Genomic DNA, 27,491 nt, shown 5'->3' on the forward strand with positions numbered 1-27,491 from the left:
AATACAAACATTTCTGTTTGACTCTGTGCATGAATCATTAAAATGAAAATATGCAGTACTAAAGTATTTGCTCTTTGATCAAAGACGGAATCAAAAAATGTCGTGGCAGCAGCCCAACATTTGTGTTTAAGAGGTGAAAATTGTTTGGGTCTATTTGCTTTCTAAATCCCCGCAGGTTCATTTGAGGACAGTAAAGATCCCAGCAGGGGTGCTAGACACAAGAGGGAGGGAGGGTGCCAAACCTCACTGCTGTCTACAAATGATTAGAAGAACTCAAGTGACCCTGCACAAGCCAATTTAGAGAGTGTTAGGGCCAGTGTGAATGGCTGATAGCAGCACCTAGCAGTGTCCTTCAAATTACACTGTATGCAAATGACTGCTTATGAACTAGACCAGCATGTCAGTGCTACAAATTGTGCCTCCTTACTGAGCACTGCATTAAAAATTGCTACATGTAACAACATAATAAATAATAAATCCAAAACAATACTGTTTGGATCGTTGTGAAATGTTAGGAAGCGCGGGAGAGCAGCCTTTAGACAACATGATATGAAATCAAATTCACATTAGAACCAAGTTTGCCTCCAATATTTTTTTCCTTTTGTTCCTGGCTAAATATGGAAAAACAAATTATCATCCTGTAATTCAACACAGGTAATGGTGAGTATGAATTGTTTTTTCTATCCAGCAGGTGGAACCAAAGTACAGTACTGCCATTTCAGTTTGTCACATTCAACAGGGTTTACGTTTTATGGTTACAAGAGTTTCTTTCTTCATGGGGAAAGTTCAACAAAACATTTCTTAAATACAACAAACTAAAAATGAATAAAGGAGCTGCCATTTCAGTATATTTTTTTGTAATATTGCCTGATGGCAGATTGATTTTTATATTTTTATAGACGGATGAATGGAACAACTTACTGTAAAACACTTGAATTATCTAGAATCAAATCTAGTCACTTTATAGACCATATGTTTATACGTCACAGTTAGGATTTAAAGTTATAAACATTTATTTAATATGATGCACTAACTTGGAAGGCACAGTTTTGTTAGGATGGACTAGCAGCGTCACATGTGGAAGTGTCATCATGTGATTGTAGAGGAGTAAAAAAACATTTTAATATATTTTAGGCACTGAAGAACACCGCATCCTCATTTGATTTAAAAAAAGTGATGCTCATTCTAACTTGACAAAAACCCCAAAAAATGTCAAATCCAGAATGATCCATGCCTTAGTTAGGGCCGGTGTTCATCTGGAGTTTTGCGAAAGAGAGGGGGGGAAGGTTAAATGAAACTAGAAAAAGCATTTCCAAAAAAAATGAAATCCTTCAGTGTTTTAACGATTTTCCAAGCAAAGCTGAAAAAAGCTGAACTTGAAAAAAGTATCAGAAGGCTTTTATTTTGAAAGTATGCTTTCTGTCTGCGGAGGGTCGGCTGTAGCTCAGGTTGGTAAGGCAGTCATCCACGGACCACAGGGTCAGTGGTTTGATCCCCGGTCCCAGCTATATGTCAAAGTGTTCTGAACCCCTAACAGCCCATCTTCTCCCCAGCTGTGCAGTGCTGGTCCAAGCCCGGTAGAAATTGGGGAGGGTTGCGTCAGGAAGGGCATTCACCATAAAAACTGTGCCAAATCAACAGGCAGAGAATGATCCGCTGTGGCGACCCTGAAAGAAAAAGTTCCTGTCTTGTTTGTATGTGGTTGTTTTCACTGTAGGTAGTAAACTTCACCACAAACTCATTTTACCATTTAAATGCTAGAAATTTGAAAAAGGAATCAAAAGGCTTTTATTTTGAAGGTGTGCTCCGTGTGTGTGTCTCCACTGTGTATCATGTAGGAGAAAAATCTGTCAGGTAATGCGTTTGAACACAGCTCTGACACTGATCACATGACCTGATTCAGCTGTGTCCGTTCCCATGGCAACGACAGCTTCGAACCTGCTGAGTCACTCACATATGCTGGAGACAGGCTGTGAATAGCTGACTTTGCGTTGCAAAACGTGAAAAAGTATTAGTCCTATTAACACAATTAAAAACTGTGAGTGGCACAAGGCCTCAACTGAACCGAAGTTCTTAATCTTCATCTTTATTTGAAGGTACTCAAACTGAATGCCGGGTGGTGATGTTAAAACAGCCCGTTTGTGATTCGAGGAGAATTTCTGAACATCCATTATTAATGGGGTCCAAGTTTAAGACAGCATTCACTCTGCTTCTGGCCAAATACCGAATGAACCATAAGTCCTGTCACTATGAGAGTTACATTTCCTGAAAGAACACACAAATAGCTATGATATAATGTATAATTTGTTGAGGAAAGATGAGAGTTGACAGAAGTAAAAGAGAAGAAAAGTTGATCAAAGTTGAAGCTGAGAAGTTTGCGTGTGATGTCACCCACTGTAGATGGGCCAACATTCTGCAATACACACTAATGGAGAAGTTGAAAATTCACTAAAAAGTACCTTAAACTAAAACTGTGAAGATTAAAAACTGTAAAACATAATGCGGAATACAAGGCTGAGAGCTGAAAGTCTGGTGATTTGCTACAAGTTTGAATGGTCTCTCTACGCTGAAGTTTACCCGACTAGTTAAAGCTGAAACAGAACAAAGCTGACGTGGAGCTGAAGAGTCTCTCTATTCATTAGAATGAGAACAAATAGCTGAAAAAAGCTGAATATTAAAAGTATAAAAAACATACTTAAAAGCTAAATGGAAGAGCATATGTCCTTAATAGGCTGAACGTTTTAAAGTTTGAACAGTGTTTCTAGCTGAAAGTAGGCTTAAAAGTTTAGGGTTAAAAAAAAAAATGTACAGAACATGGAAATCAGAAAAAGTTGTATAATAATAATATTATTAATAATAAAGATTAAAATATCACAGTAGTGATAATGACGACTCACAAAACAGGTTTTTTTTAGGATGAAAATATAAAACTCACATGTTCTCTTTATTCGCTGTATATAGATAGATGTACACCACTGGAGATTCGGATAAAAGCACACACGAAAAGCTCATGTATGTAGGATCTCAACACATGTCTGCAGGTGAAAAACAAAACGGAAAAGATGTTGGATTACAAATAGATAAAAAATAAAATAAAATAAAAACTCCAAATCCTATATGGTTTCTAAATGTAAGTAGTCACATGTGTTGATTTCTGGTCCACATACCGATTTGTCTGCAGTTGCTAATAACCTCTGTATTCTGTACACGGGGTATTTTGTACAAAATATGAAATCTACCATTTAATAATAGTTATAACATAAAAGTACATTATATGTACAGTATTAGATGAAGCCATTTAGTATGAGACTTATACTAAAGGACACTTGTAATAATCATTCTTTTTAAAGAAAACAAAGCTTATGTAAATTGAAGAGAGCTCCAAAGAAGCCAATATTAAAGCCATTTCAAGAAGAACAACAGCCACCAATGTGACCCAACACTGTGCTTCACTAGCACTGCCCAAACAATCGAAGGCGTCAGATTACTGAAGGTATAGAATCATGTTCCTGTTATCAAATCCACTGTAATTCCCAAGTAGAGAGGAGTGATGTTTCTGTTAAAAGCTTTTGGTGAATGTTGTTCTTCAAGACAAATATGGAGAGAACAGAACGTGACTGCAATAATATTTACAATTTGCACATTCAGTTGAAACACTGACAAGAGGTTCTGCTTGCAAAGGAAGAATAAAACCACAACAAACATAGAACTTGCAATTATCCAGAGGCAGATCAAGCAGATTTCCAAATAATGAGCCCTACAGGGTTGCAGTCGCCTTTTAGCTGAAAAAGGGGCAGTGTACAGCCAGTGTGAAAGTCTGGGTAGCCAGAAAAAAAGTGGAATGAGACAGCAGGTGCACAGAGAGGAAAAGTTATGATGGGAGGCGAGCTCTTATAGACACACACCCAGGGGAGGTGATCCCATACACAAAGACAGACAGCAGAAGGATTTCTATTCTGTACTAGTTTGTTGTTTCGGTTGTGTTTCTATGTTCTTTCAAGTTTTATCAGGAAGTGCTTCATTGCTGATGTGGTTTGGGGCGACCACTTTGCTCGTTCTCTCTGGCTTTTGACTACAAACCTACAACTTTGTAGCTTCAACAAGGCATGTGTTAAAGTCCAAGCGGCTTGAGGTGTGCTGAGCATGGACTGGAAATATTACTAACTATTCAAATTTTTTTTTTAAGTGATCCGACATTTTTCTTTATGCTACTACTCGTTTCCCAGTTGAGCAAACATCCCCTTAGACTATAAAAGGCACTGTGAAAAGAAAGGGTTATGTTTGACCTCTTCAAACCGAACAAACCTCCTCTGTGGTGTGGTCTAATCTCTAACAAGTGTTTTATAAATAAAAGGGTCTTGCTTGAGGAGTAGAAAAAGTGATCACTATCAGCATAATATCTGCCCCTGCTTGACTTTTGTCATCACACAGCAACACTGTAAATCCCAGATGAGAAAATGCAGCTCTCTGACCTCTAACAAGCCTCATGTGAATGATGCTGACTTGTATTGAATGCTAATGACCACGGTAAACACACTCCGATATATGAAAGGAACCAAAAGTAAGTCCTTCGGACCCCTCACTGTTGTTCGAACTGGTGCAGCAAACTGGGCTCAAGCTGCACACATCTTAATGACCAAATGGATCTAAGCATGTAATAAACTGACTAATGCTTGAGCAGAAGACAAGCTACACAACCTGTGTTAAGTTATTGCCTACATAATTAAAAGGATCTAAATTACGAGAGGTTGGCACCAAACTTGGCTTCTACACAGGAACAGATATCTGGCAGATGAGAAACCCGGGTCGCGGACCTTTGTAAAACCAGCACTGTTGATGAACAGAATGCTTTTAATCCAGACACACTCTACTGTGAGTGACCCTGTCCCGATTAACAGAATGATCAATGAACTTCACAGCTAATGGAAATTAAGAGAATAAATCAGCAAGCTTCAAACAGAACAGATAGGAAGTGTGTTTTACTCTGAGATCCTAAAAAATAAAAAACAGCTGTCTAGTTTAAACGTTTAATGAGAAAAATAGTTAATATTAAATATATAAAAACAACTGACGTTTTCTTACTGTCTGCTTTTTTTTTAAATTAAACTGAAGAAGTCCAGTTAGGGGCTCTTATTCTTTGTACAAGCACCTGACATCTATAAAGAAGAGGCAAGAAGAGAAGACGGCTCACTCACACACATACACACAGAAACAGGACACCTGAGAGAAATGACCAGAAGGGGGCAGCACAGCACCCCGAAAACACAGCAAGTTAAGAGGACAGGAGTGGAATAACAAGGGAGGCTAAAGGACAACGACACTACGGTATCTTAGGTGAAGTTCATGGTGCATGTTGAGGTCATGCAGCTCCACAGATGTCTCTGCTGGACAACAACCAGAGGGGGGAAAAGCGGGAGGGGGATCAATAAGGACTGAGCACCGCTTGTCCCGAAAAGCCGAACCAGGCTTAGATGTGCAGCTTTAGAAGTTTTCTGTGTCCACTGGAGCTGGGACTGTTCAGTTCTGTGTTGTGCTGGACTGGGCTGGACTTCTATACCAATGCTCTGCTGTTGTGCTGCTGTCTGTGGGTCTGTGGTTTCTCTGTGGATACTGCTGCTGCTGGTTTTAGGTAGATCTGCGGTTTTCTCTTAGTGGCCGTCATGCGTCAACATTTCCTCTGCTCTTCGATGCAACTCCAAAGCTGTGACAGTGGAGATATCCTTGGGGAGCTCCGATTTCCTCCGCATCAGTGGGCGCTCTCGTTGAACTTTTTGGATCTGGACACAGGGAGAGAGTGGACAGGAAGAGATCATTAAAAACCTACTTCAGACACAAAACTTTTGAGTTGTACTGTTTGCCTGCCATGGTAAACACAGTATGACATTTTTCCACAACTTAAAATCCAATCAGCACAGTGAAAATCAAATATTCTGCCTTCTAACAGACAAAACAGAAATGTCTGATCTGAATGTCCCACTTTAGCTAAACAGCAAAAGTAAAGCTGTCTATGGATAGTATGTATAGCAGGAAAATTCCAACATGAGCAATTTATGTTCTGCAACATGAAAAGTAAAAAAAAAAAAAAAAAAAAAAAAAAAAAAACAGCCAAGTGCATGATCACATGTTGAGGCAAATAACTTGGTTTAAGGCAAAAGAAAAATGGACTACCTTTGTTCCACTTGGAAGTTAGAAGACAGCTGGCATGATTGTCAATAACATCACTGCTGTTTGTTAGGTTTAAATAATCTTTCAGTCATAAAACAATATTTATAGGACACAGTCAAATGCTGGTCTTTTTCCTGGTGTGCATTACCTAAAATGACCTTAAAGCTTTAGCTGCAGCTGGCTACACAGTAATTTAGCACATTACCACTCAAATAGAAATAGATCAAGTTTTGTGTTTTCCTTGTGGACTTTATCCGAGCATAGATACACTACATAGACTGAAACACACAATTAGAAAATAATGTAAACACACTGACTCAAAAGCAACAAACAGAATCACAGAAAAACATTAAGGTAGGAATGGGCAATATGGCCAAACGTTTTTCTCTCTACTTTTTTCAGAGTACTGGTGGATTCTGTTTTAATCCATTTTTTCAAGTACATGAACACAAGACAAAACATGAACAAGCCAAATTTCACTGTGTTGATGTGTTACCATGCATGTAATAAATATCTTAATTCTCCTTCATTGAAAACCCATTTATTAAAACTGTGTGTTGTTTTAAGTGCCAAGTGTCTTTTGTTACATATTTGACACTTGGATCAGCTATGCCACAATAAAAGTCAAACCCACCCATTGTAACTGCATGTTGGCTATAAATTCTTCCAAAACTCAGGTGACCTGCGATCTGTATTGTCCCTTAATGAAACAGGGCAGCAGCATACCCCTACACAATGGTTGCTAACAGGTGGTTAACGCTATAGCTTCTATGGAGACACGGTTACTTTTAATGTGAAGCCAACACACAAAGACAAGTGACAGTAAGAGGACCTGGGATGTCTGCCATTTCCATATCAACTAGGTTACAGGAGAAGCTCTTTCTTTCTTTTGTTGTGTGGGAGGTGTCTGTTTGTTGTTGCTTTTTTATTTTCAACATGCTTTGGGGATCAAGAAATTTTTCTTATCTAATCTTTGCTTTAATTTTGTTGTCTTCACCTGCAGTGGTGACAATTAGTCAAGCTTGTTGCCTGAAAAGCCAACACACGTGCAGGCACCTCTAAGGAAACACTAAAAAAACTAGAAGAACACAAGAAAGAATGATTGAGAATATCCTCTTTCAACCAGTCTATAATTTGATAGCTTTAGTAGATTTAGACAAAGCAGCCCCACTGTACAAATCTAGTTTCTCTGGGCATCAGTAACAGTGGTGTCACAGCAACTTCATCAGAAAAATGTGTAACACTCGTCTCTTCACCTGTATGGCTTCCTCCTCTACTGCTTTCTTTAGCATGTTGACGTCATCTAGCAATGGCCCATCTGTCTCCATGTCCACTGGACTTTCTGAGTCTACTGAGTCAATGTACATCAGAAACTGTACAGAGGAGCAGAGAAGAACCAGATTATTAGTTTACCTCTGCTTTTCTGCTTAAAGTAGAAACAAACTAATTTAGGTACAGTATCATTTCTGGTGTAAATTTGTCCATATCTTTATTGAATTTTTAGTTCCTACATTTAAACTCATTTTGGGCAATCAATGAGCTGCCCTTCAGTGTTGCCCATTATTATATTTTAGATTTAAAACATTTTTGCAGGTAATACCATTGTTTTTATTTACATTTGAGTGTCCTAACTTCTCTTGGCAAGGAGGTTGTGCAATAGCGAATGGTTCATACTCAACGACTAGAGTGAGAGTTGAAATTGGAGAACACAAAAATGTGGCAAAATATTGATGTTTAATAATGTCTTACAAAGTTTATATATTAAAGTTACTTATGCAATACAGAAATCTGATGTCTGTCAGTGAGACTTTGCAGCTTTTGGGTTTAAATCTTTTTGCTTACCTGTGGGTTTGACTTGGCCAAATTCTCAATCTTCAGCCATGCTTCTTCTCTCTCTTTCCATTTCGCTTTCTCTCTGACACATCAAACAACAGACAATAGAAAGACTGAGTCAAAAGAAAAATTCAAATCTTTAAATAATTTATGTATGAAGTTTTTGATACTGTACTCTGAGAGTTATATCTGCTTTAGAAATGCTAACGTCATGTCTCAGTTGGGACTTACTTGCTTTTCTCTGCCTTAAACTGTTGAGTACAGTCATCAAACAGTTTCTGGTTCATCTCCATGAAGAGTTTTAAAGCATTGTAGATCAACCCATGGATCGTTCTGCAGACCCACAAAGATCAACACGCGTCATTTGATTGAATAATAATACGTTTATATAGTACATTCCAAACAGCAAGAGGCTGCACCAAAGTCCTTCACAAACAGATAAAAACAATTATTGTACATACATAGTTTAATAACAGACAGGCAAACACAGGAGCGAAGCCAGTGAAGTGACTCACTTGTTCCAATGGGTCTTTGAGTTGCGATAGAGGGCTGGAAACATGATGGGCAGGATCTTGGCGGCATTGTCACTGATCAGACTCATGATGTACTCATTGTTCCAGTAGTACAACGCTCGCTCTGCCACCTAATTACACATAAGTTTATTATGATTGATATTTTATTAATATTTACAATAAGCCAAAACATATATCAAGGGTACTTTAAGGGTAATAATGATGTCAGACCTGAAAGTGTGGGCTGGATACACACTTAGCCAACTGTCTGAAGAGAGGCTCCATGACTTTGACAAACTCTGAAGGCTCAATGACATCGAGAATCTCCTCCAGTTCATTAAGAAACATTACCTCTTTTGGACTGTGGGTCTTTGGCCAATATTTTAACAAAGCCATCACAGTCTACACACACAGACACACACACACACAGGACAGGCGTGTTAAAAAGGATGACAAAGAACACTTGTACAGCTGATTTCTACATATGTGAAGAACTACAGATTACACCAGACACTTTACGGAATATATGTTTACAAAAAAAGCCCAGTCATCTGATTTACCTTGTATATCTGTTAATTTGTCATTTGGTATTGGGGACCTTTAAATATTCTAAAATCTGAAAGTTTGTTTTCCAATTGACAACTCAAAAATCAAAGATGGTCTGCAAGCAAGTGGCCCGAATCTTTTATATAAAGTTAGTTAAATACAGTTTCTCTGCTCTTAAACAAACTGTAAACGGAATACTTGTAATGATTTGTTCGTGTAGTGTATTGTTCATGTAGAGCTTAGCAATACAAATTAAACAACTATGACAAGTGTGTCCTTAGAAGAATTGTATCTTGAACAGACAGTGCATTATACATTAATTTAATAAAATAATCCTTACCGGTTCTGTGAGAGTGCTATCCTTCTCTAAGAACTGTACCACACAGTAGGCCAGCTAAGGCACAAACACAACATTTACAATTGTAACAAGCAGTACTGAACAGTATTAACTGATGTTATACTGATGGTATGTAGCGGAACAAAGCAAAATGCTAAAGTCTTTACCTGTGGGTGATATACACTTAGAGACTTGACTTTATGTAAAGGCAGGAGAACTTTCAGAAGGAATATCTTGTGCTCTTCTTTCAATGGTAATGCAAACCCATTGATTATGCTGTGAGGAAAAATGTGGTATTATAGCTATTACTGGAAATGAACCTAAAACAAAATTTCATTCAGAACGCTGCACCTCTCAAATTATCTTACCTGCCTAAAATTTCCAGTAATTCTGCTATTCCATTATGATGCTCAGTCTCATAAATGAACCTGAAAAATAGTAACCACAAACATTTGTTACTTAGAAACCACAACTTTGTTACTTAGAAATAAACAGGTGCCATTAATGTACAAAATTCTAATGCTCACTCACCTATAAAATATGTTATTAATCTGTTTCCTAATGTATGCTCGCAGGCCCAGGAACTTGCCATAGATGCGATGCAGAGTAGTCTTTAAAAAATCTCTTTCCCTAGGGTCTTCACTGTCAAATAGTTCCAAGAGCTGTTACAAGAAGAGGTTACTGAGACACCGATATCAAAATACATATAATCACAAAATAGAAAGATCAAGGACAGAAAAAGAATAATACACACAATGACACACACAAACTTGTATGTTATTTGCTCACCTGCATTACAAACTTCTGGTCAATATATTTTTTGGCTATGTTGGGTTGGAAGTCAGGAGACTCTAAGAACCGTAGGATGAATTCATAGACGAGCTATGGAAAAATAGCAGTTATTAAAAGACTTGAAAGCGCCAGCTTAGTGAATTTATTGTAAGTTTTTATTCAATAAGCAGAACTTTGAGTGTGTCTGTGTATCTTTTTGTGTGTACCTGTAGATGTGGCCATGCAGCCTCTAGCGTAGGTTCATCTTCTTCGGGATCAAACTCAGCACCTGTGGGATTGGATGATGGTGGCAATGTCCTGAACATATTCACAGCAAACTAGAGGAAAAAAATAAACAGGCAAAGGTAGGTTAGCTCAACACACCACATAAACCTAGGGTTTGTGATACGTTATAAATTCACTGTGCTGATTCTACCATGCAATATGTACAAGAACATTAAAATAAAATGTTACAATTTAGAAAGAGAAAAGAAATTCAAAAATAAATCGAGAGGCCAAATGGATTATATGAAAATTACAAACTTAGTGTTCCACATGTCTAAAATGCATGGACAAATTAAAAACAAGTGAAATTGTATGTCCCGTACACTGTTATTCTCTGAACTAAGAAGCATACATGTATTTTCCCTATTCTAGTCTATTCTCACTTTCCAGACATCACACTTAGACCGTTCGTCTGAAGGGAAGTCAATAAGAGGTCCAAACACACTCACTCATTGTCATGTTTATATTCTTAGCAGAAACTATTTCTTACTTCTCCCAACAGAATGGGACTAATAGACCAGCAGTGTCATGTCATCCAAAGGTCGGCAAAAATATTTTTCTACAGCTTCAACACTGACGCATCAAACATGCCCTGAAAGAACACAGGCTTATAGGAAAAATCGTGCGTACATCCTTAACATGAGACTATACTTTATGGTTATAAAGGACTTTGCCATGTCAATCTTCACACTTTGAAGATGAAAGCCACCAGTGGACTTCAAAGAGTCCTTGTCTTGAAGGGTGCAGGGGAAAGGGGCTGCTAGGAATAAGAGTACATTTTCATGCTGATGTGGCAGCTCTGTTGCATTTTCTGTTGCATTGATCAAATGGCCCAGACAAGAAGGACGGGGGAAATTTGCACCTTGATCATCTCCAGTTTACCATGTGATATTGAGGCAGTGCTTTGATTAACATCAAAGGCTTTATAATTTGGCTTAGGAAAGCCAATCTGGCAACATGAACACATTCAGGCCACAACTTTAGAGAAACACACAATAAATAAAATAGTAGGAGCTCAGTCACAGCCACAATGAATGCACAAGTGAATGAACAGGTCCACAAGTGCAGATGTAGGAGTGACAAATGATTCAGGTTTGGTAAGTCTTAAGACAAACACCACTAAGTGAACACTTCGGGGGAAAAAAGTAAATAGATCACTTAGTAGCTAATCAGTGATTAAAAGAATACCAGGTAAGTTAATGTGGCACAGATCTTTGGGTCAAACTGAGGTCAGGGATGCTTATGTCAGTTTCCTATGAACCTGCAAGGAGCAACAAAATGAAAGACTAAATTGTTATAAAAGAAGTAAGTACTGCTGGCACCAGAAACCACAGCATGTTCTCCTCTTGTGATGCAGGGGGAAAAAACCCACACGAAAGAGATCTAAATAATTAAATTGCAGGATCATTACACAAAGGTTAACAGACTATAAAAAGTTATAGCTACACTCCACTGAGTCAGATGGCTCTTAGCTTACGCGTAATCACTAATATGTCTCACGTAGGTAAGTTGAATTTTCCCTTTGCATGAAAACTCATGAACATGCAGCTGAGCAATTCATGTAAGAAAACATGTTTATAACTAACTGACCTACTATACTACTCGACGTTTCTTCTACAGAAACCAAAAAGATTATGTTTAATGAAGCTTAATAATACAAGCTTATTTATTCTCTTAGACTGCTTCTGGATTTCCCCTTAATTGCCTGGGTTCATTTTACCCTCTACATTTACACAGATGCATCCCCACAGTATAGTGCTTCCACCACCATGATTCACAGTGGAGGTGGTGTTTTTGTGAGGATGTGCAGTGTTTAGTTTATGACAAATCTTTTTTCATCTTAAAGCAGTAACCCTTCTATTTGACTTCAGTGTCAAAGTAATGTAGTGGAAGTGGTAAATCACTGTTCTCCAAAGTTTAAATAATGCAGTAATAATGCAGTCCACCGAATGCAACTTTAATTCAACTTTTTTATTGCAGCAGGAGCTACAATTATATACACAAGAATTTAAAACTAACCAAACTGCTTAAAACATGAGCAACTACATTTAAACACAATTCAAATAAGTATATTATATATGAGGGACAAATTAACAGCTCAAAATCAAATATTTTCTTTGATTTATATGTAAATGCCAATGAAAAAACTTAATACTGACCATGTGAACCACCTCTGGGTAGATGGGTTCGGTGATGATGTTCCTGTTGTGGGTGATGTACTCCACCATCTCGCTCAGTGCCGCCCGTTTCACCTCCTTCCATTTCAAGTCACTCAGTGGGTCTGAGACAAAATCGAAAAGGACACAGCACTGCCGCAACTTCTGAATAAACAGCTTCTCCTGCTCCGCGGGAGGAACATCTATGAGAAAGACATGGAAGGAATGGAGAATTACCAGGGTTTTTTATTATGTGTAAACAGGAACAGACTGTTTTTACAAAGCAGCTTGTTGATCCTTTTAAAAACTGCTTAAAGAACAGTAAGGTGTAACTACACATTCAGTTACTGTGTTGATTGATTTATAAATTATTTTGGAGGTGACCAGATAACACACAATTGCTTTTTCCAGTCTATCCTTGCACGGAATAAATACTAATAGATGCACTCCTACACACATGTGGATGCACATGTAGGAACATGCTGCTTTCGGTAAGGAGACAACTACTGCCTAAAAGTTTCATAATGGTGGACTGTAAAAATTTTTATAAATTAACAATAATAAAAAAAATAAATTAACAGCATTGCCCACGAAACCAGGGCCCTCAGCTGGCCTAACCCCAACTAGTCAGAATCTTGAAAACAAAAACAAATGGTTCCATGTCATTTTCATCATTTAAATGAAAATAGGTGACTTAAAAATTAAGTGTAACCTTATTTTTTGTTTGTCACAGCTTTGATTTACAAGTCCGCTTTGTCTCTTCATTAACAATAAGTACTGTACATGGCTATAGTAACCACAGGCAGACAAAGAACTTTGATTAGTAGCCAATCAGCAACAGCCAAGAGAGCTGTCATCCAAATTAACCTTGTAAAACTAATTATAATCAGCTGGCTGTAAAAACAAACAAACAAACAAACAAAAAAACACTCCAACAAATTAAGTCAACACTTTGTACAACACTAGTTTTAGATGTCACAGACCAGGATAACATCTTTAAATACTTGTGTGGTTCAGTTTAGCATTATGCAAAACAAGAGGAAAAGAATCAAATCCTGAGATTGATTTATGTTTTCATATTTGTAATACAGTAATTTCAGGAACTTATGGTGCTGCAATCCCAAAAATTAATATAACCAATTGCCCATTCATTTTGCACGACCTTGCAATTTAAAACATTAGAAAAACATTGCAACATGCATCATAAATGTTTTAGAAAAAGTGTTGTGAAATCAGGCATTTTAGGCCACCTTAAAACTAAAGGTCTAATACTTCCTGGAGGGACTGACATTTGCGAGGTAATTCAATTATTTAGTCCTTAACCAATCAATGCAGCTGTAGAATCAAGAAACTAACGAATACAATTTTATGTATGTAAATCATAGGTGTTTTATGATCCAAAAAATTTAACTGAATCTAATTAAGCTAAACACCCTGAACAACAAATTTCACGGCCAGTGGAAAATTCAAGATATAATGAACAAAATTAACCCTTAGTGCTCTGAGGGTTAAGGTTAAGTTAGGGTTAATCCTAAACCTAACCCGCACCGCTGCGGGCATCCACTCCTAAGGGTTAAAGTCAATTCTACAAAAACATACAAATCCAGAAAAAAATACTCAGAGAACTAAAAAGGTAATTCAGCAACTCGCCTCATTATTCAAGCAAAACCAAAAAACAAGGGAGTGGGCTGTGGCTCAAGAGGTTAAATGGGTTTTTAACTAATCACAAGGTCACAAATTCCTTGGCTCCACCAGCTCCACTGGTCTACATGTCAAAGATTCAACATGCGGACTCGGAAGGGATCTGACTATAACCAATGATACAGGACATACCACAAATACTAGGCCAATAGACCCCTGGCCCTTTTACTGACAGGCCGATGCTGACCAACCCAGATTTAACACGTTGAAAGACCTATGTGTTTGAACCTAAAAAGCACATCCCTCTATACAAAGAACAGCCTAGCTGACACATTCAGTTTAAAATGTATATATTTTATTTATAGTTTAGGAACAGTTTATTCGAAACTTTTAAGGGACATTAGCCTGTTTCACATATGAACTCCTGACAGCGTGAGGAGAATTCAGTACATGTAAGACACAGCAGGGGATTGTCAAAGCGAGAAGCATCCGCACGTGTGCACAATCAGCGTGCACAGGAGGCACAACATGATAGAAAACGTAAGCTCTGGGAAACAGTGTTTTTATTTATAGCCCATCAGAGCCATGCTTCTAATAAAAGTTTTAAATCACTCGACTACAACTGCTGTTGTAAACATCATCAACACAATCATTTGCTCGTTTAAATCCTCCTGTCAATTCAGGACAGAGCAGCATGTTGCACGTACAAACCCACGCACATAATACAGATATCGCAATGGGGGCTTGAAGGATAAAGTCTGTTCCCACATAAACCCACTCCTAAAAAAAGTCAGGAGAATGTCAGAATTTCAGTGCATGTCTGAAAGGGGCTATGGGGACTTATCTTATTTATCTGGCTTGTGCAGTGGAAAAAACATCAATAAGGTCTTCAATAATTCTATAATTCATTTGCAGTATTTTTTGTGCAGTAACTGGTACAAACATTAGTAGATACCCTAGCAAAAATGCAATTACATGCCACTGGTAAATATGATGTCAACTAACAGATTCTGTACTGTAACTTGTGCATATTCCCACACAGAGTATAGCCTGAACGCACCACCAGACTTTCCCCATAATTCCACGTTGTCACAGAACTACACAAAATGCAGCAGACTGTAAATGTAAAAGTAATTATCAAATTTTTTTCTAAACTACAAACTAAGTAAGCCACAACATTTTCAGCATATAATGTTTTTATAAACATATTAGGAACTAATAAATGTTGATGTATCATTATGGATTAACCACCTCTCAGCACATAAAGTGGTTAAGTGACATCTTTAAACAATTAGGTTAAGTGCTCTTGTTATTTATTAATTAGTGTGGAGGCCTGGAGGCTCAGTGCTAGAGCATTTGGTTAGGATACAAAAGGCTGCAGGTTTGAATCCCACCCCACCAGGTGTGGCCCCGGCCGGCCACTAAGGGTCCCAAGCCTGAATAAAAAAAATTGGAGGGTTAAGCAAGACGGGCATACGGCATAAAAACTTATGCCAAACTTCTGAAGGGACTTCTGAATGGACAAGCAGAAAGCTGTTGATCTATTTATTAACAAACAATTTATTAAGCTGTATTGGAAATCTTCTTGAGACTTTCCATGCTACTGTACTGTCACTTAGGCTGCTTCTCCATTAAAAAAAAAGAAAAAGGTAAGCCCTTATGCATTCTCAAATTGAAATTCACTTTACCGTTGGTGGGCCTGTAGGTTGCTGTAAAATGAAAAATAAAAAACAGCACATGTGAAAGTAATAATTTACTTTACTATTATGCCCATACATCCTCAGCAATGACACACTGTTTTTAGATAATTAGATGCAGGTGAATGGAGATCCTTTGTTTTTAATTAAGGCATAAAGGGAATTTAAAGTTTATTACAAGTCCTTCTAAAGGTTTTGGCCCATTAATAATGACCTGAAACATGAGTTTTCTGACGAGAACCTCTTCTCATCAGCCCGTGGATGCCAAGAGGTGTACCATCTCCCGTTACACAACAGCTCTAGGGTGCTGTCTGAGCAGGTCTAAAATATTAAGAGACATGCTGTGCAACTACAGACTTCGCTCACAGGCCTCTCTGCATGGATGGGCAGATACACTTTACTCATCTAAAGGCTCCAGCTTGCATACAGGAAACAAGTCATGGACCCAAATTTGCACATCAAGTATAAATGTCTAATCCCACAAGATCTATAGGTAAATCTATAATTAACTCATTATATATAAACCTGCAGCAGTGATAAATGCATTATACACACCGTGTCTTTTGAATTCGGACATTTAACTAGGTCTTATCATTTGGCAAAAAATATCCCTATGGTTCTAAACGGCAAGAGGCAATGTTAACACTCGCCTCTGTTGCTAGTCGCAACAGAGGCTAATTCAGAAGCCTTCTCGAGACATAGCAACAACAGGAATACATATCAATTAACTCCGGATACCAACATGCAGACACAAACAAATTGACAAGCTTTGACCTTACCTCCTATGACATCAGTAGTCTTGATGGGGGATGGGAGACACAAAACCAGCACTCCTTCTCAGTCTTACCCTCCCTCCCTGGCTGAAACTAATCTATGCAATGTCTTGGCAAAACCCTTCCTCGCTGACATACAAACACAATCCCCAGCTTCCTCTTCCAAAATTACTCATGCCACCAACACTCAGAGAAGGAATGCTCTCAGTTTCTTGCAGTAACTTTTGAGAAAAGAAAATTCATCTAACACAAATTGTTTCAAATTAGCAGCTGCAGTTGCTAAATAACAACATTCTTGCCCATATCCCCTTGTAACACAAACACAGTGCAGCAACAACTTTCTATTCTCACCTCTAAAATGCATGAGAGCCACAGGCTGGAAAGGCCCATTGGAGCCCGGTGCATCCAGAACCATCCCACTGGCAGTGCTAGTACATGCCAACATCAGTGAGTTGAACCAGGAGACAGGGGAGAAGAGGGCAGCCCAGGCTAAGGCGAGGAGCCAGCCTCCATTTTAGCACGAAGACTCTGAGCAGAAAATGAAGCTCCCCTGCTGCTGGAGGGAACCAGCTAGTTAGTGATGTCATCTCCCACAGCAGCCACCCGGTTGGCTGTCTGCAATCACATGGGCTGGCTGTCAGAATAAATAAATATGAGGGAAGGGATTGGCTGGTGGGCTGAGGGGGAAGGGGAGGAAGTGCTACTATGATTGGAGCAAAAGCAGCTACAACTGTCAAGAGTTTTAAATTCAGCTGAGCTTATTATTTTTCCAAGTATGACAAGAAAACCAGAACAAACTCAATCCTATCCAGCCAACATTCTCAAAATCTGTGAAGTGTTTAAGTGATATTTCCCATATCTCACTCACAGCCTAATACCCAACAGCACACCCCGATACCACCAAAGACCAACAAGACAACAACATGTTTCTTGTGGTAAAGAAAACATCAAGAAGATGTAACAATGCAACTAACAACTATAAGCTGAGATTTATGCAGAACAAAAGCCGGTCTAACACTGCTTGTAAGATAAAGGGGCTTTTTTTCTTCTGTAACCATCTGTGTGTCTGTGTACTTGTGTGACAGATGGCTCTCCAGGACCACAGCCTGGGCCCAGGTGTATGTGACAGAGAAACAGGAAGGCAGGAAGTCTCAATGTGAGCAACACAGGATGTGCATATGCAGTGAGCTGCACTCTGTCTGTCTCCGCAGACGTAGGGACAAAAACTCTGCACTCTAAAGCTGTGCAGGAAAAAGGCACATCTACTGTGATGCAGACACTAAACTGTAATAAAAAATAATAAGCATAAATAATTCCCAATGAAGCAACAAGATAACTTCCTCATTATTCATCAGACATGAGACTTCAGGATCCTATAAATACTACATCTAACTAGAGTTGAACCACAGCGTGCATCCAACTGTTGCCCATGCATCATGAAATAACATACTTTATGTTATCATGCTGCAAATATCATGGGCTTGTTCACACGCATGCACACACACGCACTCAAAACGAAATACTGAGTTGTTAAAATAAGAGCTACTACCATGCAAATTGCACAGACTTGGATTTTAGAATAGGAAAACATTTATTTGCTATCATTGCTATTGCTATCAGTTTCGTGCGGAGCAACTCCAAGTGCCAGGTATTTTAGAAACTAAGGAAAAAGTAATTTCCTGTGCAAACTAGCTTTGCTTACCCTATGGGGGTAAGCATTTTATAACAACACCTCTACTAACAAAGACTGCTCGTGAGAGCTACATACAGCATGCCAACTAAAATGTATACTTTCCTATATATTCTCAAAAATTACTTAACACTCATAAAATTATCTACTGTTTCTAATTAGTATGCAAGCACAGACTAACTACAGTGATACTTAAAAATGAAAAGTAAATATTTATCTGTTCTTGTACACAAAAAAGCAAGCTAAATTACTTCAATATTTGTGCTAGCAGTGTTTCCTTTGTCTAGCAGATGTAGCTGTAAAATGGCATATGACCCAGATTAAAATTCAGTTTTTATACAATATAACCAGAGAACTTTAACAGACTTTCACAATGAAGCAGTGTCTTTGTTTTTTGGTCAAAGACCCACTATGTCTACAGTTACTTTATATGACATTTGTACAAAAATGTATTCATTTGTAGGTTTTCAGAAAACAAAGCCATTTTAACACATGTCATAGCTCCTCCCTGTGGGTTTCTTCTTCTGCTTTAAAAAAGTACAGCAGGTGCTGTGGTGGTTCAAGTCAAGATGTCGCATTTGACATTAAATCAGTTTCTGGTTTGACTAATATCTGCTTTTACTACACTGGCACAAGACACTAACCCAACAAGTCTTTTCAGAAAATTGAAAACCTTGTCCTAAACTAGGCAACAAAAAATTTAGCAGCTCCCAATATACACAACAGTGGGGGTTTTCAGAGGCAGAGTCGAGTTGAAGTATATAAAAGCCCCCTTCTTTCTATTCGGTTCTCTAGTCATGGGGCAACATCCCATCTGAAGATCTGTTGTTCTGTCCAAGACAAGACACATTAAATACTCCCACTTGTTACAAATAGTCTCCAAACGCTCTTTTGGCACATGCATTCATCAGGCTTGAGCTCTCTGCTATGTCTGTGCTATTTCTGGAAGTGGAAAGACTGTCAAATTGTGAGGCATCATGAGTTTGGATGGGATGGAAAGTGTGCTTCCCTGTGTAATAGGAAAGCTTTCTCTAAATTCATTATTGATAGCAGCAAGACACACACATAGTCAAGTGGTTCATTTGCAGGTCCGCTGATCCTCAGTGTCATGGCCTCTCTTTAATATACATGCTTAAGGCTTAAAACTATTTGGAGAAAGACTAATCAACACAGCTGAGCACACAAGTTCTTTTAACAGGTATCTGTGACTAATTTTACCATAAGCAGTTGCCAATGATAAAAACACAAATCTGTTTGTATTCTAGAGTAATTCTCATGTATCTGCTTCCTCTAACACTAGAACGAGACTTATCCAAATGAACGGATCTTTTCTGTTCATTGTTTGCATTACTTTCACATAACGACAAAAAATATGAGATTCATGGTTTAGACCAGTCACAAATGTATTACGTGATAGCTGGATGCTCCTGTGGGCACATTGCTGTAAACTCATTGTACTCTATTGAAATCACCATAAATTCCAGACTAAAACTGTCTTACATAACCAAAGAACATTATATCATAACTATGTGCAAATTATTATAGAATGTTGAAAAGTTGAATGTAGCTGAAAGTTTGACATAATACCTAACAATGCGCAATTTACTGGCATCCCTGTGGTGGGATACTTTAATGTCAGATTGGGTGTGACCATGGTTCTTGTGTCTGGGCTTCAGTTTGCTATATTTGCAGTTTAAATCGTATACTTAAATTGCACATCCTCCATGACTGCACAGGGCTGCATATCTTATGCTATAAAAACCCCAATACCAACCATTGGTTTTGCCCTGAGTGAATCTGCATAAAGACACTGTTAAAATGCTGCAGGGAGAAGGAGCTGTTCTATCCTACCCGACACTCTCTCTCATGTCAAGAAACATATTGGGTGATGTCTTCTTAAATGATTCATTATATTGGAAGTATTGCTGCTAGCACACAGTTCCCATTTTAGCCAACACCTTACTGTTATAGATACCACTCAATCCATAGCACAGACCAGACTTACCATTTAAAGTAAGTAACTCACCATTTAGCGTTTTTTACCTATTTCAAAGTGACCAAATGGTATACATATGCTTCGAACCATGAGTGATAAACCCCAAGTCTGATTTTTTACTTGAACCGTACCACTACTAGAACATGAACAGCATTATGAAGCAAACAAAATTTCAGATACCCTTTTATCTATAGCAAGTGATGTAAAATCAGTGGTTACTGATGCAACATGAACATTGCAGTAGAGGATACATCTTTAGCATTCTCTTCCCTTAAGAACATGTTCACAGAATAAATTGACAGCTGCAAGCAGTTGCAAAATTTCCAAATAGTGGTTGTTTGTTTTTCATGGCTAAGATATCAGGAGTAGATCATGTGGCATTTTGACTTGACCACTGAAGTGTTTGCTCCAGTTTACTAATATACACAGTAGTGTAATAGACTTCTTTTAAACTCTAGCCAGCAGATGGCAACAAACCCTGCAATATAGATGCTTCATGCATGACAGCTACCACTCTAAATGAGAACACATAAAAGAAAAAACTGTTCTGTAATTTTGGCAGGTATGTTTAGACCACTAGGAAACAAACAGGCACCTGTAGAGCATTCACAAGGTGCAGTCACATACATCTCTTGCAAAACACACATTTCTGCATTTGTGTATTTTGGCATTTGAAAAAACACACTGGTCTTCCACGGGAAGCATTTAAGTTGCTGGGCCAGCAAATGTAAAAGCAGGGACATTTAAATTGCACTCGGGAGGAAAGCCCTACTTCTGGTCAGGATTTTTAGTCTTGCCTCAGCCTTTTGGATCTGCAGGACAGGCTCACAGACATGTGTTTCTACCAGGAGGTGGTGAACATGCCTGGAATGAAAACAGGCCAAGTGAGGAGCCTGTTTGGACAGGACTAAGTGATAACATCTACCAGGCCACTGGAGGATAAGGCTTTGCAGAATGTTATCAAATCCCTCATTGGAGTGTGGGAAGTGGGCAGCATTTATTGGAAATAAATGTATGCTTGTTGGTTTAATGACACAGTGCTAGCCTAATGGTGAGCCAAGATAGAAGTACTGATATATGTTTGTGTCAGCTGATGTTAATCTTCCAGAAAAGACTGAATGATGGACAAATGGTGCGAAACAACAGCTGCTGTTGTGTTAAGTCACAGGTAGTTACTCCACTTTGTTCTATTAGCCAAGACTTGCTAAAAGAAAAATAGCATTCAAAAAGTTTCCGTAAAAAGGAATGTGGTCATGAGTTTTGAGTGTTAGAGAGGTGCTAACTATGTAGGGCAATCACACTTGAAGAGCTGCAAAGAAAACCAAATCCAAGAAAAATACATAAAAACAATGAATCCCTTTATTTGAGTAGGTAACTCCAAAGTTTGTCTTTAAAAAAAAGCTATTTTATCCATAAAGGGTATAGTTGTAACTCACAAAACAGGCCTCTATATCTGTCATTATCTCTTTAGCTTTAACAGAGGCTATTTTCTATCAGTTCATATATAGAAACACTGTTAAATTTATTTTGTGCACAGGCTTATTCACATATAATGTTGATTTCTTTTCAATGCGATGTATCACTGCGTTTATTCATGCTTGTACACACGCACACACAGAAACGCACTTGCTAAGAAAATAAGCCCAGAGGCCAAATGGCAGGGTTTGCTCCTTGCTTTTCCATGTTGTGAAATGACGGCACTGACCTCTGACAATAAACATCAATATGCATGTCCAGGGATCTACCCATTATTATTTTAGAAATGGAAAAGAGAGAACCGGTAGACATAATAGCTGCCAGGAATTGTTTATCTGGTCACTGGCAACATCCTGAAACACAAGGACCATGGAATTAAAGCCTTATCTCTGGATTACCACTAAATATAGATGCTTTGGTTAAATCCAGCGCAAAGCCCATGCCATGTATGTCCTTTGTTTGTTTCCATGTATTGCATAATGTCATGTCAGCCTGGTACTAAAATGAGGGTGATGAAGCAGGGGATGTTTATAGACATTCTACAGTAGTTATGAATGAATAACTGAGTGTGTGCTTGGAAGAATGCATGACTGTGTGAATCCTGAACTTAACTGTGTCACAGTTACAGGGATTTTTTTACATTTAAAACATAAGGGGAAATCCATGTATATTTCTTCATCTGCCAAAAGTCAATCATTTCAAATGTGTTGCAATGTTTGTAGTCAGGGTCATTACCTTAATATTCTATTAGAGGTTCAAATATTTTAAAAGAATTATTTTCTTAATCATAAGACGAAGTTTTGACAGCAAATCTGCAGGTAAGTGTAAAGCCTTCCAGCTTGGAAACAGCACCTCGGCTCAATGGTCCTCTGTCAGTGTACATATAAATATGCAACATCCTGGACAGTAACCTCTCATTTTCTGCCTATATCATTAATATAGTACAATCTGTCTACTTTATTAATTGTAATATCAACAATTTCCAACCATCACTCAATCCCCACATTACAGCCACTCTCATCCATGCTTTAGTTACATCCCATTTAGATTATTGTATTTCTCCCATTTAGTTTGCCTCAAAAACCCCTTCACCCCTTCAAGTTCAACTGGTTCAAATCTCGGCTGCCCCTATTCTCACTAGAACCCCCTTCACAGATCATGTCATCCCCATCATCAGCCAACTTCATTGGCTCCTGGTGTATCTTCGCAATAACTGTAAGATTTTCATTCTCACATTCAAAGCCCTCCATAACCTCACACCGCCATACCCATCAGACCTCCTCCAGTCATATACACCCTCACGCTCCCTATGTTCATCCTCAACCTACCTCCTGTCCAATCCACAAGCTCGCCTGTCTTCAATGGGGGCAAGAGCGTTCAGTCACTTTGCCCCCTATCTCTGGTACTCCCTTTCATCAGTCCTCTGATCCATAGACTCTCGCCCCCTGATCAAATCCCATCTTAAAACTCACCTTTTCAGTCTTGCCTATTCCACCTAAAATCAATAATTAAAAAATTATTTTTTCAAACTGTATATGTTGGTTTACTGATATGCTACTATTGCTAAACTGTTTTAGGCTTTATCTTGTGTCTGTAAGTTGCCCTTGAGTGTTGAGAAAGGTGCATATAAATACAATTTTTTATTAATATTATTATTATTTTGTGACTAGATTACAGGATTTAGAAGTTGAGCAGGTAAATACCTTTAAAAGCGGGGAGTTTTTGCAGCTCCCTGTTGTTGCTCAAGCTGAAGCGAGAGGAGCTCTGTCTCTTGTCCTTTTTGACAGGTGTCTGGGAACCTGGCTGCTTCCCCTTTAACAGCTGAGTAGTGGGAGGAACACTATTGCTAGCCTTCCTGTTAGAGCTCTGCTGAAACAAAAGAAAAACCTACATTAGTGACACTGACGTAAGAGCAAGCAAATGCTAAACAGTAATGCACAGTGTGTAAAAGAGTCTTTATTTAGCAACCTGGTGCATATTATCACCAGTCCAGCAGTACTTAATTATACATAGTAAATTACCATTTGCACAAGACAATGTCTTAGAATGAGTAACTAACACCATAAATCCAAACTTTACCCTGCGTATAAATACTATACTGTCCTACTAATTTACAACAATGGTGCATTTATATAGCCATTTTTCAATTAATTAAAAAAAACTACTATGGTTTCTTGTACACTCATCAAGCACCTGTCTCAGAAGACAGGGTTTGTAAGGTTGGCCGTAGCCCCAATGGTATGCAATAAATATGGCAGGTTTCTTACAGCTGTCCCCACCCATTAGCTGGGATCAACTCAGTGAAACACACGATGGTTTAGACCTTACTTAACCAAATGTCAGGATTTATCAAAAATTCATTTAAGATTCAGCTCAGCTAGAAAACTAGCCAGCCATCCACTAAAGTAGGAAATGTAAAGTAGAAGATAGATGACTATTAAGAATAAGCCTATACGTTCATATATTACCATCATAGGACGTATTTCTTTTTGTGAGGTTAATAAGTCAAAGCAAAACATTTATCGAATAAGAATTTTAATATAATGTTTTGAGGTACCTTCTAACAATTGACAAAAGACAGCAAATGAAGCCTTTCGATAGCCTTCCTATTTTATTTTCATACAAGGAAGGGCAGCAGGTGCTAACAACAACAGCTGGGAGCAAAGCAATTTCAATTTGACACAAGGTTGCTGCATTAGTAGATCTGCTGCATTGCTGCTGACACACAACAGTACACAGGATTATTACCCTGCAATAGGCCGACAGGAGGCTGAAAGCACAGCTTGAGGGAAAAAAAAAAAATCAAAGGTCAACTAGGGAGGAATATATGTCTAAATAATTTATAACTAACAAGCAACAGGGGAAATACACCTTAGTTTGCAGACTATAATAACTAATATCTTATCAGATAACTGACAATTGTGTGCCAAAACAATACCAACAGTTATGTTAGTACATTATGAATATTAAATATCTAGAGGAGTAGTAGTACCTTTTTCTACAAAAAGGTACAACAGAAGTTGTCACACCAGTCCTTAAATGCATCAATATTTCTGACTTGCCTTGAAAAAAAATATAGCTTCTAGTTTTTAGCTTTCTAGCTTTGGGACTGTTCTGTTATATTTGGACATTATGATTGTTACGGTCATAGAAAGAGAAGTATTTGTATTGCGCATCTTTTGTTGAAATAGAAAAATGCAGATAAACCATACTGTGTACCTGCATCTTTTGACTCTTCTCACTCTTTTACAAATACAGTATATTACAACATAATCTGACATAGCGATTTACACCAGATGCTGTGCTATATACAATGTACAACAGTTTATAATGTGGGCTGAAGCTTACCCAATCCAGGCCAACAAGTCAAAAGTAAGCCAGATGTTTTTGTATTGTTTTGTTCTAACCCTTGACAGGTTACATAAATGTGTGCATTACCATTTGATGAGAGTGGATTTCAAATAGCAATCCTATGATCATTCCCTTTCTTATGAAGCATTATGTTGACTTTCAACAAACAAAAGACTTTTCCACTGCAGTTTGTTCATGTTTGAGATCAGCTGCCAAGATGCTGAACAATGTTCTCTTTTGGTTTCTTTGGAACTCATAGATTGTGTCATAGATTATGAACAGAAAGTAAAATTGTACAAAAGGTATTATGCACAAAGGCAGAAATTTCTATAATACTATCTTTAATTACATTGAGTATCAACATTTTACTGCAAATATCAAAAACATGAGAAATTGTGGGATTATTAGAATTTCAAAGTACACTAATATAAATGGTATTTTGAATTGAGGTGTGTTATTTTCTATGCACCAGACAGTAAAAATGCCACAAAATGCTCCACATGATGATCCACATAACCTAATGTCAATGACTGCTGCTGCCACAGAGTAGAAACAATATAGCCATCCAACCAAGGATCCACAGCACAATGCTTTACATCAGATTTAGAGGAGTTCACTGGTACAACTTAAAAGCAATTTACTTGCGAACTGTGACTCACTGTTTAGGTTGTAAACAGGTTAGACACTAAGAAATCACAGCCTGAATTACAAAGAAATATTATCAACACCACTGATTCTTTCAATGAAAGTTGCATAATACTAAGTCACTGTGGTGGATTGCATCATTTTGTACAGGTCAAGTTGGCGCAACCGCGATGCTACTTGTAAGATATAATTTGCATGATAAGCAACACTAGATGAAAAAAGGCATTCATTTCAACCGTATATGATGTGAAAGAATATTTATGTCATAACGCCAAGATTTTCCTTCAAGTGTACAAGCACTGTTTGGGAATGCAGCAGCCACTGGTAAATACGGATTTGGGTGAGTTGATTCATTATCTCACTGATAATGCAGTTCATTTATTAACTGCGTTGCTGCAATAAAGATGGCATTTGAACTTCTGTCAGACAAAGGACTACTTACTGTGATCAAGGACAGGTCTAGTAAAGTGTCCTGATTTAGCCTACCTCATGCTCTGAATTCTCCTGTCCTCCACTCTTGCCGACTTTCCCAGACTTAGAGGACTCCTGAAAGAAAAAGTCGCAAGTTTTTAGGCCAACTTAATGGTGGTTATGTGGGCTGACAACATCAATAACCAGTCTATCACTGAGTCCCGCCATGCACAAATCCTCGCTAAATATAGCAAGCTTGCCCACCCAGTCTCACGCTCCTGTTTGAACACACTAGTGAGTCTGCTACTAGCTAGCTAACGTTCTTTCGGTCAATAGCATTCGCACGACACGGGATTTTAGCTTTAAAAAGATGCAAAGCGATTAGATTTACACGCGAAAGCACGTTTACGGTGTCTGGCAAAGCACTGGCATTTAAAGTAAGTTCTTTTACTCCTTGTTAAATGCGATTTATGTCCATAGGGCAGCACACTGCATACTCTGTGCTAACGTGCTGGCAGGATAGAGGCTAGCTGATGCTGACTACTGCTTGGCTAACGTTAATGTGATGGGACGCTGCGCTGATAGCTTAATGTCTTGTAATTAAGCCGGTTTACTAAAAAATAAACTGAATTGTATCTCATGAAACTTTATCCACTGTTGCTCTAACCTGTCGTCAATTCTCAAACTCACCTTGTCTTTTTTTGTTTTATTCGGCATTGTACAACCGTAACCGCCCTTGCTCCCCTCTTGGATACTCCACAACCAAAACCTTGACAACTCTCGGGATACCTCACTCTGTGATTGGCTGCTGCCTGTCAGCTGACCTCATCGTCTCGGTCTGTCGCACTGGCCGTTGCAAAGGATGTGGGGGCCCCCTGCTGGTGACAGGTGGTTTATTTTCAGGGTGTTAGTATCCCCAACCTATGGTATATAATCTTTTTCGATTCTCAAATTACTCCCAACTAAAATAATAAAAAAAGAATGCTGTAAAATATAGCCTTAAATTAAATAACTTCAATCTAATATTAAAACATAGGCTGCAATGTTTGTAGTTCTTTTTAAAGGAAAGCCTTTACATCAGAATCTCTTAAATTCGTCATGCATGCAAACCAATTATGGAATATGTCCTGATGTTAGCTCCACAAAGGTAAAAGATGGCTAAGTATAAAAATCTAAGCAAAGCAAATGATAAATTATAACATTAAA

At 38.2% G+C, this 27,491-nt stretch overlaps 1 protein-coding gene across 7 annotated transcripts; it reads right to left on the minus strand.

Annotated features, from left to right (window-relative positions):
* Positions 1-1,808: 1,808 nt before the first annotated feature.
* On the minus strand, positions 1,809-27,093 carry ppp2r5cb (protein phosphatase 2, regulatory subunit B', gamma b). 7 transcript variants are annotated; one of them, XM_067482145.1, is made up of 16 exons: positions 26,976-27,091; positions 26,361-26,420; positions 23,582-23,744; positions 12,609-12,808; positions 10,392-10,502; positions 10,183-10,275; positions 9,925-10,055; positions 9,762-9,821; positions 9,561-9,669; positions 9,397-9,450; positions 8,742-8,912; positions 8,514-8,641; positions 8,230-8,331; positions 8,008-8,080; positions 7,422-7,538; positions 1,809-5,777 (listed from the first exon to the last, which is right to left on the minus strand). In XM_067482145.1, the coding sequence occupies exons 1-16, from the start codon at positions 27,000-27,002 to the stop codon at positions 5,649-5,651; spliced, it is 1,728 nt and encodes a 575-aa protein (XP_067338246.1). In that variant the 5' UTR covers positions 27,003-27,091; the 3' UTR covers positions 1,809-5,648. The 7 variants fall into 7 exon arrangements, with proteins under 7 accessions (XP_067338246.1, XP_067338245.1, XP_067338247.1 ...); XM_067482144.1 differs by having other exon boundaries at positions 23,582-23,747; XM_067482148.1 differs by lacking the exon at positions 1,809-5,777 and adding an exon at positions 7,782-7,846 and having other exon boundaries at positions 23,582-23,747; positions 26,976-27,093.
* Positions 27,094-27,491: the final 398 nt, after the last annotated feature.

This window comes from Channa argus, chromosome 17 (genome assembly GCF_033026475.1).
Source record: "Channa argus isolate prfri chromosome 17, Channa argus male v1.0, whole genome shotgun sequence".
Taxonomy (NCBI): Eukaryota; Metazoa; Chordata; class Actinopteri; order Anabantiformes; family Channidae; genus Channa; species Channa argus.

Excerpts from the sequence above, each read along its gene's own strand:
- ppp2r5cb (XM_067482144.1), bottom strand. The coding sequence starts at position 27,002 with ATGCCGAATAAAACAAAAAAAGACAAG. Across the intron at positions 8,913-9,396 it reads ATAGCACTCTCACAGAACCG|ACTGTGATGGCTTTGTTAAA; the intron begins GTAAGGATTATT and ends CTGTGTGTGTAG. Across the intron at positions 8,332-8,513 it reads TCAAAGACCCATTGGAACAA|AACGATCCATGGGTTGATCT; the intron begins GTGAGTCACTTC and ends GTGGGTCTGCAG.